The sequence below is a fragment of the Hemiscyllium ocellatum genome, chromosome 10 (assembly GCF_020745735.1).
Source record: "Hemiscyllium ocellatum isolate sHemOce1 chromosome 10, sHemOce1.pat.X.cur, whole genome shotgun sequence".
Lineage (NCBI taxonomy): Eukaryota > Metazoa > Chordata > Chondrichthyes > Orectolobiformes > Hemiscylliidae > Hemiscyllium > Hemiscyllium ocellatum.
This window is the reverse complement of record NC_083410.1, coordinates 112,666,775-112,680,526: the sequence shown is the minus strand read 5'-3', so window position 1 is coordinate 112,680,526 and position 13,752 is coordinate 112,666,775. Positions and strand designations below refer to the sequence as shown.

The window sequence follows — 13,752 nt, the reverse complement described above, 5'->3', positions numbered from 1 at the left end:
TGAAGTGTAGTGTAGACTGAGTAACACATGCGATCCCCACCCTGGAGGCTTCCTGCCTCGATTCCTGATGAAGAGGTTTTGCCCAAAACATCGATTTTCCTGCTCCTTGGATGCTGCCAGACCTGCTGTGCTTTTCCAGCACCACTCTGATCTAAACTCAATATCAGGGAGATCAAATGCAGACTTGGGCACTGGTTCATAAGGGTCTGTGCTCTGCATGCACTAACTAACCTGACCTTCTGGTTGCCACCCATTTTAATTCCCCCTCCTGCATGGTCAGAGTGAGGCCAAACGCAAACTGGAGGAACAAGACCCGATACTTCACCTGGTTAACTTCCAATATTGACTTCACCAGCTTCAAAGTCCTTCCTCCCCCAGACTTATCCCATGTCTAACCCCACGCCTCCTCTTCACCTCCCTGACCTGTCCATCTCCCTCCTCACCTACCCCCTCCCCCCTGACCAATCACAATAACCCCCTACCTGCATCCACCGATCACCATCCCACCCCCCAACCCTCTATTTATTTCTGAGCTCCCCACTCCAGTCCTGTCAAAGGATTTCGTCCCGAAATGTTCATTTTCCTGCTCCTCGGATGCTGCCTCGCCTCACCTCTATTGACTCAACCCACTAACCGCCCATCCCCCATCGCTCCTGCCCCCACGTCTGACGTAGTGCTGACCGACGTGTCGATCGTTGATTGGCTGTACCGCCTGTCCGTCGCGGCGGCGAACCAATAGGAATGCAAGTGGGGGCGGGGTCTAATCAGCTGGCTGTCCACCGGAGTGCGAAGGTGGGAGCGCGAGCGGGATCAGGGACCCCCCCAATCCCAGAGACCCGGACCCCACCCCTCCCCCCATCCGCCCGCCCCCTCCCCCCGCCATGACACCCCCCTCAAACCCTGATCCGGACTTGCCCGCTTCATGGGGCGTCCTCTCCCCCGTCAGAGGTCAAACTGCGCGGGCGGTAAGGCCGTGATCTGAGACCAGACCCTGCCTGCGGGAACGGGAGCGCGCATCGCGCCCGGCGCCTCCCGCTTCGGGAGCGCGTTTTCTGCCGCGCACCCCGCCTGGCTGCAGCGGCGCGCCTGGGGGCGGGGCAGGTTGTTTCGCCCCGCCCCGCCCCACGGGCCGGTTGCCGGTGGCCCAGTCCCGCCGGAGAGGGAGCGGGAGCTTTAGTTGCTGTCCCGGCTCGCGCCTAGCGGCACCATGGCGACAGGTGAGAGCGGGCAACCGACCTTCCCCCACCCCCACCTCCTTCCCCACCCCCACCCCCCACCCCCCAACCCCCACCCCCCACCCCCCAACCCCCACCAGCTCCTTCCCCACCGGGAGAACTCAAGGAACCTGAGCTTTTTGTTACTTCAACCAAGGGCTTCATAACTTTCCCATTACACACTGCTCTGTCTCTGGGACGGGATCACACTCTCTCCCGGTTTGTGGTCTGTCCCTGGGACGGGATCACACTCTCTCCCGGTTTGTGGTCTGTCCCTGGGACGGGATCACACTCTCTCCCGGTTTGTGGTCTGCCTCTGGGACGGGATCACACTCTGTCCCGGTTTGTGGTCTGTCTCTGGGACGGGATCACACTCTGTCCCGGTTTGTGGTCTGTCCCTGGGACGGGATCACACTCTCTCCCGGTTTGTGGTCTGTCTCTGGGACGGGATCACACTCTGTCCCGGTTTGTGGTCTGCCTCTGGGACGGGATCACACTCTGTCCCGGTTTGTGGTCTGTCCCTGGGACGGGATGACACTCTGTCCCGGTTTGTGGTCTGTCCCTGGGACGGGATCACACTCTCTCCCGGTTTGTGGTCTGTCTCTGGGACGGGATCACACTCTGTCCCGGTTTGTGGTCTGTCTCTGGGACGGGATCACACTCTGTCCCGGTTTGTGGTCTGTCTCTGGGACAGGATCACACTCTGTCCCGGTTTGTGGTCTGTCCCCGGGACGGGATCATACTCTGTCCCGGTTTGTGGTCTGTCCCTGGGACGGGATCACACTCTGTCCCGGTTTGTGGTCTGTCCCTGGGACGGGATCACACTCTCTCCCGGTTTGTGGTCTGTCCCCGGGACGGGATCACACTCTGTCCCGGTTTGTGGTCTGTCCCCGGGACGGGATCACACTCTGTCCCGGTTTGTGGTCTGTCTCTGGGACAGGATCACACTCTGTCCCAGTTTGTGGTCTGTCTCTGGGACGGGATCACACTCTGTCCCGGTTTGTGGTCTGTCTCTGGGAGGGGATCACACTCTCTCCCGGTTTGTGGTCTGTCCCCGGGACAGGATCACACTCTGTCCCGGTTTGTGGTCTGTATCTGGGATGGGATCATTCTCGGTCCTGGTTTGTGGTCTGTATCTGGGATGGGATCATTCTCTGTCCCGGTTTGTGGTCTGTATCTGGGATGGGATCATTCTCGGTCCTGGTTTGTGGTCTGTCTCTGGGACAGGATCATTCTCTGTTCCTGCCACTTATGAAGTGATTAATTCTCTGAGTTTTGTAGAATTTGTTGAAGGGCTGTAACAAGGAACTTCACAATTGTGAAACATGACAAAATGCACTGTCTGTTAGTAGGTCATGCATGACAGGCATAAAAATTTAATACCCATCTTGAAATAGCATTGTCCAGTGGCAGCGTATTTCTCAGTTTTTAGATTGTAAGGGGCAGATTCTGAAACAAGTTGGTAAAAATTCTATATGTGGGCTTTCACTGCAGTATGTAATTGCCTTAAATGCTTTATATTGTGTACTTTGGCATTTTGATCGTGTACTATAGTAATTTAATTGTTGTGATTCATTCATTCATTCATGACCATATTTTACAATGCAGCATGTTAGAAATGCAAACTTTGTTAACTGTAGTCTCTATAAAGTAAGTAGTGAAACACAAGCTTTAAAATATCAAGTCTTGCTATCTTTTTAATTGCAAATATATCCTGTTTTGTTAGGAGATGTGTTAATGTTAATTGCAATTTCTGACTAATAAGAAAAGTAATGATAACATTACAGCTGTGCTTAGGGAAGATATTCCAGGAGTACATTGAGTGAAGTTATTTGGGTGAAACAACTGATGTTTACACTTATGGAAAAATTTAAGACCGAGGATATAGTATGAGTAAGACAGAAAAAAGGATTTTTTTTGTCAGAAGGCTGAAAGAGACTTTTTTAATTAGAGGTAATTGGGCATTATGGGTGGGAAAGTGGAGTTGAAGATTATGTTTGGTGGGTCGATGTTGGGCCGAAGGGCCTGTTTCCACACTGTAGGGAATCTAATCCGATCTAATCTAAATCAACCGGGGGAGCTTTAAACTTTAAAGTGATGGTGAGTAAGGAAAAAAAGCTGTGTCTAATACAAAGTTAAAAATCACACAACACCAGTTTATAGTCCAACAGGTTTAATTGGAAACACACTAGCTTTCGGAGCGCCACTCCGAAGTTAGCTAATTGATGTGTCTGATATGGTAGATAAGAAGAGCAAGCCATAAGACTGATAAACTGCATTTAGTTCAATACAAGAGGCCTGATAGGTAAGGCAGATGAATGTAGGGCATAGTTGGGAATTTGGGACTTGGATCTCACAGCTATTACAGAATCATGGTTCAGGGCTGGCAGCTTAATGTTCTGGGGTATAGATGCCATAGAAAGGGATACAGGAGAGGAGGGGGAGTGGCTTTTTTGGTTAGGGATAGCATTACAGCTGTGCTTAAGGAAGATATTCCAGGAAGTACATTGAGTGAAGTTATTTGGGTGGAACTGAGAAATAAGAAAGGGATTGTCACCTTATCAGTAAATTGAGAACCAAATATGTAAGGTGATCTCTTACACCTGTAAGAATGATAAGGTTGTAATGGTAGGAGATTTTAACTTTCCCAGCAGAGTTGGACTATCATAGTGTTAAAAGGCTTGGATGGGGAGGTATTCAAGTGTGACAAGAAAACATTCTTATTCAATATGTGAGGAGAAAGTGAGGTCTGCAGATGCTGGAGATCAGAGCTGAAAATGTGTTGCTGGAAAAGTGCAGCAGGTCAGGCAGCAGCCAAGGAACAGGAAATTCGACGTTTCGGGCATAAGCCCTTCATCAGGAAAGTTATTCAATATGTGGTTGTATGTATTAGAGAAGGAGCAATACTTGATCTTCTTTTGGGGAAACCAGGCAGGGCAAGTGACTGAGGTGTTAACTGGGGTGTATTTTGGGGCATGTGATCATAAGAACTAGGTGCAGGAGTAGGCCATCTGGCCCTTCGAGACTGCCCCGGCATTCAATAAGATCATGGCTGATCTTTTTGTGGACTCGAATCTACTTATCTGTGCTCTCACTGTATCTCTTAATTCCTTTATTGTTCAAAAACATCTTAGCTTTAAAAACGTTTACTGAAGCAGCGTCAACTACTTCACTGGGCAAGGAATTCCATAGATTCCTTCTCAGTTCAGTCCTAAATCTGCTTCCTCTAATCTTGAGGCTATGCCCTCTTGTCCTAGTTTCACCTCCTAGTGGAAGCATCTATCCTACATCTGTCTTATCTGTTCCCTTCATAATTTTATGTTTCTATAAGATTCCCCCTCATTCTTGTGAATTCCAATGAATATAATCCCAGTCTACTCAGCCTCTCCTCATAAACCAAACCCCTCAACTCCAGAAACAATCCAGCGAACCTCTTCTGCACCCCCTCCACTGCCAGAATATCTTTTCTCAAGAAGACCAAAACTACACACAGTATCCAGGTGTGGCCTCTCCAGCACTCTATATAGCTGCAACATAACCTCCCTGCTTTTTAAACTCAATCCTTTTAGCAATGAAGGAGAACATTCCAATTACTTGTCGTACCTGCAGACCAACCTTCTGTGATTCACGCACAAGGACACCCAGGTCCCTTTGCATGGCAGCATGCTACAACGTTTTCCCATTCAAGTAATAATCCTTTTTATTGTTACTCTGACCAAAATGGATGATTTCACATTTATTAACATTATATTCCATCTGCCAGACCGTTGCCGACTCAATGTATGTATGTTCCTCTGCAAAGTTTCAGTCCTCTGCTTAATTTGTTCTGCCATTCACCCTAGTGTCACCCATAAACTTTGACACACTACACATGGTCCCCAACTCCAGATCATCTGTATAATTTGTGAATAATTGCAGACCCAACACCAATCACTGATGCACACAACTAGTCACTGATTACCAGCCAGAATAGCAGTAATTTACCCCCATCTTTGCTTCCTGTTGGTCAACCAATCCTCTATCCATGCTAATACTTTACCTCTAATGCCGTGCATCTTTATCTTGTGCGGCAACTTGTTGAAGGCCTTTTGGAAATCTAAGTACGCTACATCCACTGGGTCCCTGTTGTCTACCTTGCTTGAAATATCGATTCTCCCGTTCCTTGGATGCCGCCTAACCTGCTGTGTTTTTCCAGCACCACACCCTCGACTCTGATCTCCAGCATCTGCAGTCCTCACTTTCTCATAGAATTCCAAAAGATTTGTTAAGCATGACCTGCCCTTCATGAGCCCACACTGCGTCTGCCCAAAGGGACAATTTCTATCGAGATGCCTTGCTATCTCTTCCTTGATAATAGACTCAAGTATCTTCCCCACTACAGAGTTTAAGCTAACCGGTCTATAATTCCCCATCTTTTGTCTGCCTTTTTCAAATAGTGGTGTCACATTTGCTGTTTTCCAATCTGCTGGGACTGCCCAAGAGTCAAGCGAATTTTGGAAAATTACCACCAGTGCATTTGCTATTTCTCCCGCCATCTCTTTTAGTACCCTGAGATGCATTCCTATTTTTACTAGTTTTAAGATAGTTATGGCAAATGATAGAACTGAAATTCTAAGTTGGAGTAAGACCAAATTTGTTGGAATTGGAACTTTCAATAGTTGCTTGGAGGAGGTTATTGGCAGATAAAGAAATGTTTGGTAAGTGGGAATTCTTTAAAAAAAATGACAAAAATTCAGAGACAATATTCCTGCTAGTGTGAAGGGCAAAGCTTGAAGATATAGGGCAAGGCTGGATGACAACAAGAAAAATTGAGGCTCCAGTCCAGAAAAATATGACATTTCAGTTATAGACAGCTGGGATCAAGTGAATCTCTAGAGGCATATAAGGGCAGTAGGAGTGTACTTGAGGGAAATCAGGGGGCCAGAAAGGGGACATGAAGTAGCTTTGGCATAGAGTTAAGGAGAATCCAGAAAAGATTCTATAAGTACATTAAGGGCAAAAGAGAGAGAGAATAGGACCCTTTAAAGATCGGCTTGGCTGATTTTGTGTGGAACCACAACAGATGGGTAAGATACTAAACAAATATTTTGCATCGATGTTTACTGTGGAGAATGACATGGAAGCTAGGGAACTTGAGGAAATAAATAGTGATGTCTTGAAAGAGTTCAAGAGAAGGTGCTGGAGGTCTTAAAACACACAAAAGTAGATAAATCCCTAGGACGTGATCAGGTGTTTCCCAAACTTTGTGTGAAGCTGGGGAAGAGATTGCTGGGCCCATTGCTGAGAATGTTTGTATCATCAACAGCCATGGGTGAAATGCTGGAAGACTGCAGGTTGGCTAATGTGGTGCTATTATTTAGGAAAGGCTATAAGGAAAACCCAACAAACTTAAGAATGGTGAGCCTTACGTCAGTGGGGGGTATGTTGTTGGAGGGCATTCTGAAGGACAGGATTAACGTGCATTTAGAAAGGCAAGGATTGATTAGGGATAGTCATCATGGCTTTGTGCATGGAAAATCTTGTCTCACTAACCTGCTTGAGTTTTTTTTTGAAGAGCTGACGAACAAGATTGAAGGTAGAGTGGTCAACATCTATATGGACATTAGCAAAGCATTCGACAAGATTCCCCATGGTAAAGTGGTTACTGAGGCTAGATCATATGGGGTCCAGGGGAACTAGCCAATTGGATACAAAATTTGCTTGAAGGTAGTCGAGTGTTGCTTTTTGCACTGGAGACCTGTGACCAGTGGTGTGCTGGGTCCACTGCTTTTTGTTACTTACGTAAACGATTTGAATATGAACATAGGAGGTAAGGTTAGTAAGTTTGCAGATAATAACACCAAAATAAGTGGTGTATTGCACAGTGAAGAAGTTATCTCAGAGTTTAACAGAACTTTGATCATATTGGCCAATGGACCAAGGAGTGGCAGATGAAGTTTAATTTGGATAAATATGAAGTGTTGCACTTTGGGAAGGCAAGCCAGGGCAGAACTTATACACTTAACGATAGAGCCTGGGGAGTGTTGCTGAACAAAGAGACCTGGGGATGCAGGCACACATAGTTACTTGAAAGTGGAGTTGTAAGTAGACAGTGGTGAAGAAGTCATTTTGGCATACTTGCCTTCATTAGTAAGAACATTGAATACAGGAGTTGGGATGACATATTGTGGCTGTACAGGACATTGGTACGGCCACTTTTGGAATACTGCGTACAATTCCGGTTGCTCCTTCTATAGGAAGGATGTTGTGAAATTTGAGAGGGTGCACAAAAGATTTACCAGGATGTTGCTGGAACTGGAGGGTTTGAGTTATAAGGAGAAGCTGTGGGGGACCTTATACAGATTTATATAATCACAAGGGGCATAAAAAGAAGGGTGAATAGCCAAGATCTTTTTCCAAGGGCGAGGGAGTCCAAAACTAGAGGGCATAGGTTTACGGTGAGAGAGAAAATAATTAAAAAGGATCTGAGTAATAACATTTTCAGGCAGTGGGTGGTGAATGTACGAATGAGCTGCCAGAAGTAGTGCTGGAGGCAGGTACAATTATCCATACAGATGCCTTTTAAATGTTATATATAAATAGGAAGGATTTAGAGGGATATGTGCCAAATGGTAGATAGATTAGATTACTTACAGTGTGGAAACAGGCCCTTCGGCCCAACAAGTCCACACCGATCCGCCGAAGCGCAACCCACCCATACCCCTACATTTGCCCCTTACCTAACACTATGGGCAATTTAGCATGGCCAATTCACCTGACCCGCATATCTTTGGACTGTGGGAGGAAACTGGAGCACCCGGAGGAAACCCACGCAGACACGGGGAGAACGTGCAAACTCCACACAGACAGTCGCCTGAGGCGGGAATTGAACCCAGGCCTCTGGCGCTGTGAGGCAGCAGTACTAACCACTGTGCCACCGTGCAGCCCACTAACCAGATACCAGGTCAGATTGGAATTTCTGGTTGATATGGGCGAGTTTGACTGAAGGGTCTGTTTCCGTGCTTTGAGACTCTATAACTCTTTGGTGTGGCAGACTCTAAGTTTTGGTTGGTGTACTTTTACTCTTGTTGCTGTGTTACAATCGAGCCCTCCACAATCACCTGATGAAGGAGCGTCGCTCCGAAAGCTAGTGTGCTTCCAATTAAACCTGTTGGACTATAACCTGGTGTTGTGTGATTTTTAACTTTGTACACCCCAGTCCAACACCGGCATCTCCAAATGATTTTTACTCTTGAGTCTTATGGTCCTACCAGTCTGATAAAAGGCCTTAGAAATTTTACAAATGAGATTATAGGTTGTTCCGTTATAATGCATGTTTTGTCACTGCAAATTTGCTGTAACGAGTTTGGCGAATTGGGGATGCAGTTTCTACAGCATGAACGTTTAAAATGTGTGTTGGCAGTAACATGATTACAGCACCAACACTTTAAATGCTGTTTCTAAAGGTTGATTTTTCTATAACGTGGGGTTGCACTAGAGAGCAATCATTGCCTTATAGAAGAACTGATTGTATGTCAGAATATTGAATAAAATGCAGAAGGAGGTTCTTTAATCAGGATGAGGAGTTTCAGGAGAGACTATAAAAGCTAGAGTGGTTATCCTTAAGGTTAGATGGTTAGGGGATGACCTAATAACCATTTATAATAGATTCCAATAGAAAACGGCTTCAGAAAAATTATTTACAGTGGCAAGAAAGTTTGTGAACTGAATGCATAGATTTAAGACAATTGGTAATTTTTTATGTGTGGCTAGTTGTAATCTGAAATGTTCTTCCTCAAATGGCAGTGACGGTAGCTTTCAAAATTAAATTGAATCAACATTTAAAAACAAAGCAAAGAAGTAGAGCTATACCATGGAATTTTGGATCAACTTTGCTGCCTTTTTGACATAACCCTTGATTCTCTGACTGATTAAAAATTTGTCTATTTCATCCTTGAGTATACTTAGCGACCCCCGCCTCAACACCTCTCTATGGTAAACAATGCCACCTATTCATTATCTTCTGAGAGAAGAAATTCCTTCTGATTTGTCTTAACTGGAAGACGTCTTGTCTGAGATTATGCCCTTGGCTCCTAGACTCTCCCATAAGGGGCAACAATTTTTCCATTTCCACCCTGTTGAGTTCCATAAGGATTGTGTATGTTTCAATAAATCACCTCTCGTTCTTCTAAATCCCATTCCCAGTACACCTTTCTTTTTGATTAGGGATCAGACTGTTCACAGTTTTCCAGGTATTCTGAAAACAGACTTAAACTGCTAGCTTTTTTGTGATTTGTGCTTGAGGACTGACAAATCCCTCGGTGCTTGTTATCTTTCTGTATTTAAATCATATTCGGCTCCTCTTTCTGCCAAAGTGCATGACCTCACATTTTTGCATTATATTCCCTTTGCCAAGTTTTTGCTCACTTGCTTAACCTGTTTGTGTTCCTCTGCAGATTGCCTTCCTGCCTTTTTTTGTGTCATCTGCAATCTTGATTGCATTCACTTTCCTTATCCAATAATTCATACGTCCAAATATTGTAACCAGTGATTCCCATTTATCCTGCTTGTTAACTCCTCAGACATTCAAATAAATTTGTCAGGGTGCATAATATGTTGTATACATAATACATGTTTCTAAATGCACTGCTAGTATAGCCTATATAACAGCTGAAAATGTGTTGCTGGAAAAGCGCAGCAGGTCAGGCAGCATCCAAGGAACAGGAGATTCAACGTTTCGGGCATAAGCCCTTCTTCAGGAAAGTTTCAGCTTATGCCCGAAACGTCGAATCTCCTGTTCCTTGGATGCTGCCTGACCTGCTATGCTTTTCCAGCAACACATTTTCAGCTCTGATCTCCAGCATCTGCAGACCTCACTTTCTCCTAGCCTATATAACAGACAGATTGAACAGCAGATCTTGGAAAGGTGCAGATATAACATAGTTGTTGTTACAGGTGACTTCAACTTCCACAATATTGATTGGAACGTCCTTAGTGCAGCTGGTCTGGATGGAGCTGATTTTTGTCAGGTGTGCCCAGGAGGGATTCCTGACTCAATATGTAGATAGGCCGACTGGAGGGAAGGCTCGGCAACGAGCCAGGTCAGGTGTCAGATCTCTTGGTGGGAGAGCATTTTGGTGATAGTGACCACAACCACCCCACCTTTACCATAGCCATGGAGAGGGATAGGAACAGACAGTATGGGAAGGTATTTAATTAAGGGAGGGGAAGTTATACCACTATTAGACAGGAGCTGTGGAATATAAATTGGGAACAATTGTTCTACCGGAAATGCATAACAGAATTATGGAGACCATTTAAGGAGCACTTGTCGCGAGTGTTGGATAACTTTGTCCCACTGAGACAGGCAAGGAATGATAAGGTGAAGGAGCCTTGGATGACAAGAGAAGAGGAGCTTCTGATCAAGAGAAAGAAGGCAGCTTACTTAAAATTGAGAAGCAAGGTTCTGGCACAGCTCAGTGAATTGCAGGGTAGCTGGGAAAGAACTCAAAAAATGGACCGAGAAGAATTGGGAGGGGACATGAAAAAGCTTTGGCAGGAAGGATGAGGGAAAACCCAAAGGCGTTTCTACACATTTGTGAGGAATAAGAGAAAGATCAGAGAGATGTTGGGCCGATCAGAGGTAGTGGAGGGAACTTGGCCTGGATTCTGAAAAGGTATGGGAGGCCCTAAATGAGTTTATTGCTTCAGTATTGACTAGAGAGAGGGACCTTGTGAATACCGTGGACCAGGTTAATGAGCTTGAGCAGATTGATATTAAGAAAGTGTATACGCTGGAAATTCTGGGAACCAGCAAGATAGATAAGTCTCCAGGACAGGACCAGATATGTCCATGATTACTAAGGGAAGTGAGGAATGAGATTGCTGTGCCTCTGGCAAAGATCTTTGCATCCTCACTCTCCATTGGTGTACTACCGGCTAATTGGAGGGAGGCAAATGTTGGTCCTCTGTTCAAGAAAGGGAATAGGGCAATCTCTGGGGATTACAGACCAGTCAGTATTATGTCTGTGATAAGCAAAGTATTGGAAAGGATTCTGAGAGAGGATTTAAAGATCGTCAGCATGGCTTTGTGAGGAACAGGTCATGTCTCATAAACCTGATTGAGTTCTTTGAGTAAGTGAGGAGGTTGAGCAGTGGATGTGGTGTATGTAGATTTCAGTAAGGCATTTGATAAGGGTCCCCATGGTAGGTCATTCAGAAAGTTAGAAGGTATGGGATACAGGGAAATTTGGCTGTCTGGATACATAATTGGCTGGCCAAAAGAAGACAACGAGTGGTGGTGGATGGAAAGTATTTCACCTGGAAGTTGGTGACGAGTGATATCCTGCAGGGATCTGTTCTTGGCCCCTGCTTTTTGTAGATTTTATAGATGACTTGGATAGGTAAGTAAGTTTGCTGATGACGCAAAGGTTGGTGGTGTTGTAGATAGTGCCAAGGGCTGTTGCAGGCTACAACAAGACATTGACAGGATGCAGAGCTGGCCTGGGAAGTGGCAGATGGAGTTCAACCTGGATAAATGCAAAGTGATTCATTTTGAAAGGTTGAATTTGAATGCTGAATACAGGGTTAAAGATAGGATTCTTGGCAATTTGGAGGAACAGTGGGATCTTGGGGTCCACGTACATAGATCCCTCAAAGTTGCCACCCAAGTTGATAGGGTTAAGAAGGCATATGGTTTTTGGTTTTCATTAACAAGGGGATTGAGTTTAAGAGCCGCAAGGTTTTGCTGCAGCTCTATAGAACCCTGGTTGGACCACACTTGGGATGTTGTTTCTAGTTCTGGTCACTTCATTGTAGGAAGGATGTAGATGGAGAGGGTGCAGTGGAGATTTACCAGGATGCTGCCTGGATTGGAGGGCTTGTCTTATGAAGAGAGGTTGAGTAAGCTAGGGATTTTCACACCGGAGAGGAGGAGGAAGAAAGGTGACTTGATAGAGGCATAAAAGGTAATAAGACGTATAGATAGAATAGAGAGATTTCCCCAGGGCAGAAATGGCTGTCATGAAGGGTCTTAATTTAAGGTGATTGGAGGAAGGTACAAAGGAGATGTCAGAGGTAGGTTCTTTATGCAGAGAGTGCTGGGTGTGTGGAATGTACTGCCAGCAGTAGGAGTAGGGCTATTTAAGTGACTGCTGGACAATCCCATGGATGGCAGTAAATTGAGGGGTGTATAAGTTAAGTTGATCTTAGATCAAGGTAAATGCTTGGCACAACATTGTGGGCCTGTACTTGCTGTTCTATGTTCTAATATAAAAAAAAGCCAAGTCTTGCTGAAACTATATAAGTCATTAGTCAGACCATGTGGGAATACTATGAAAAGTTTTGAGCCCCCTTATCCAAGGAAAGATATACTGACATTGGAAGTTCATCCAAAGAACGTTCATTAGGTCTGGTATCCTTCCTGATAAGGAGGGACTGTCTTATGATATTAGTTCGAGTAGATTGGGCCTGTACTCGTTGCGGCTTAAAAGAATAAGAGGTGACCTTATTGAAACATACAAGATTCTTAAGTCACCTTGACAGAGTAGATGTGGCGATGTTTTCTCCTTGTCAGCAATTCTATGACTAGAAGATGTAATCTCAGAAGAAGGGGTCATTTTAAGGCAGACAAGGAATTTCTTCTTTCAGGGGAAATGAATTTCTGGAATTCTTTATCGTAAAAGCTGTAGAGGCTGGGTCATTACGTATATTCAATTTAAGAGACTGATTTTTAATTATAAGGGGCATTAAGAGTTATGGGGAAAAAGGCAGGAAAGTGGAGTTGAGAATGATCAGATTAACCATGATAAGTTCAGTGAAGTTTTTCTATTTTTTCAGAAGAAGATTATTTGACTCATTGTGCCTGCACCAACTCTTTAAATGAACATCACTACCTCGTGCCAGTCTCCTGTTTTTACCCCTATATTCGTGCATGTTTGTTCTTAACAGAGTATAATCCAATGCCCTTTCAATTTCCCCAATTGATTATGCCTCCACCACATTTCCAGGCTAAGTGAAAAAAAACCTCATTTTCCTCATATTACCCCTGTGGCTTTTGCAAATCACTTTAAATCTATGCCCATTTCTTCATCTTTTTACAAATAGGAACAGTTTCTCTCTATCTACTCTTGTTTCTGAAAACCTCTGAAATCTTTGCTTGGTTTTCTCCCCAAGGAGAACAGTCCCAACGTCTTCAATCCAACCTCCAGCTGACATTTCTCATCCCTGGTGATATTCTTGTAAATTGTATTCACCTTCTCTCTAATGCACTCAACCCTTTCTTTAATGTGGTTCCCAGAACTGTACGCAATACTGTAGCTAAGGTCTAACAAGTGTCATATATAAATTCAGCATCACCTCATTGCTCTCGTATGCTAGTCCCCTATTAATAAAGTCAAGGATACTGTGTGCTTATTGCTATGTCTACGCTACTGTCACCTTCAGTGATTTGTGCATATATACACACAGGTCCCTCTGTGCCTGCTCTTCCTCCCTCTTTAGGATTATAACCCCTATTTCACATTGTCTTTCAATGTTCTTCCTATCAAAATGCACCAAA

General features: G+C 44.7%; 1 protein-coding gene across 3 annotated transcripts in view; it reads left to right on the top strand.

Moving 5' to 3' along the window:
- The first annotated feature begins 727 nt into the window (after nt 1-727).
- ugp2b (UDP-glucose pyrophosphorylase 2b) overlaps nt 728-13,752 on the top strand; it is a 68,512-nt gene continuing 55,487 nt past the window's right edge. Inside the window, exon 1 of one of the 3 annotated variants that reach the window (XM_060831115.1) lies at nt 728-792. Coding sequence is in view for 2 of the 3 variants with exons in the window: in XM_060831113.1 (XP_060687096.1) it covers nt 742-792 (51 nt within the window). In the remaining variant the exon portion in view is untranslated. Of the gene's footprint in view, nt 793-943; nt 1,218-13,752 lie in introns of those variants that run through there. The other 2 variants (XM_060831113.1, XM_060831114.1) reach the window with 2 other exon arrangements.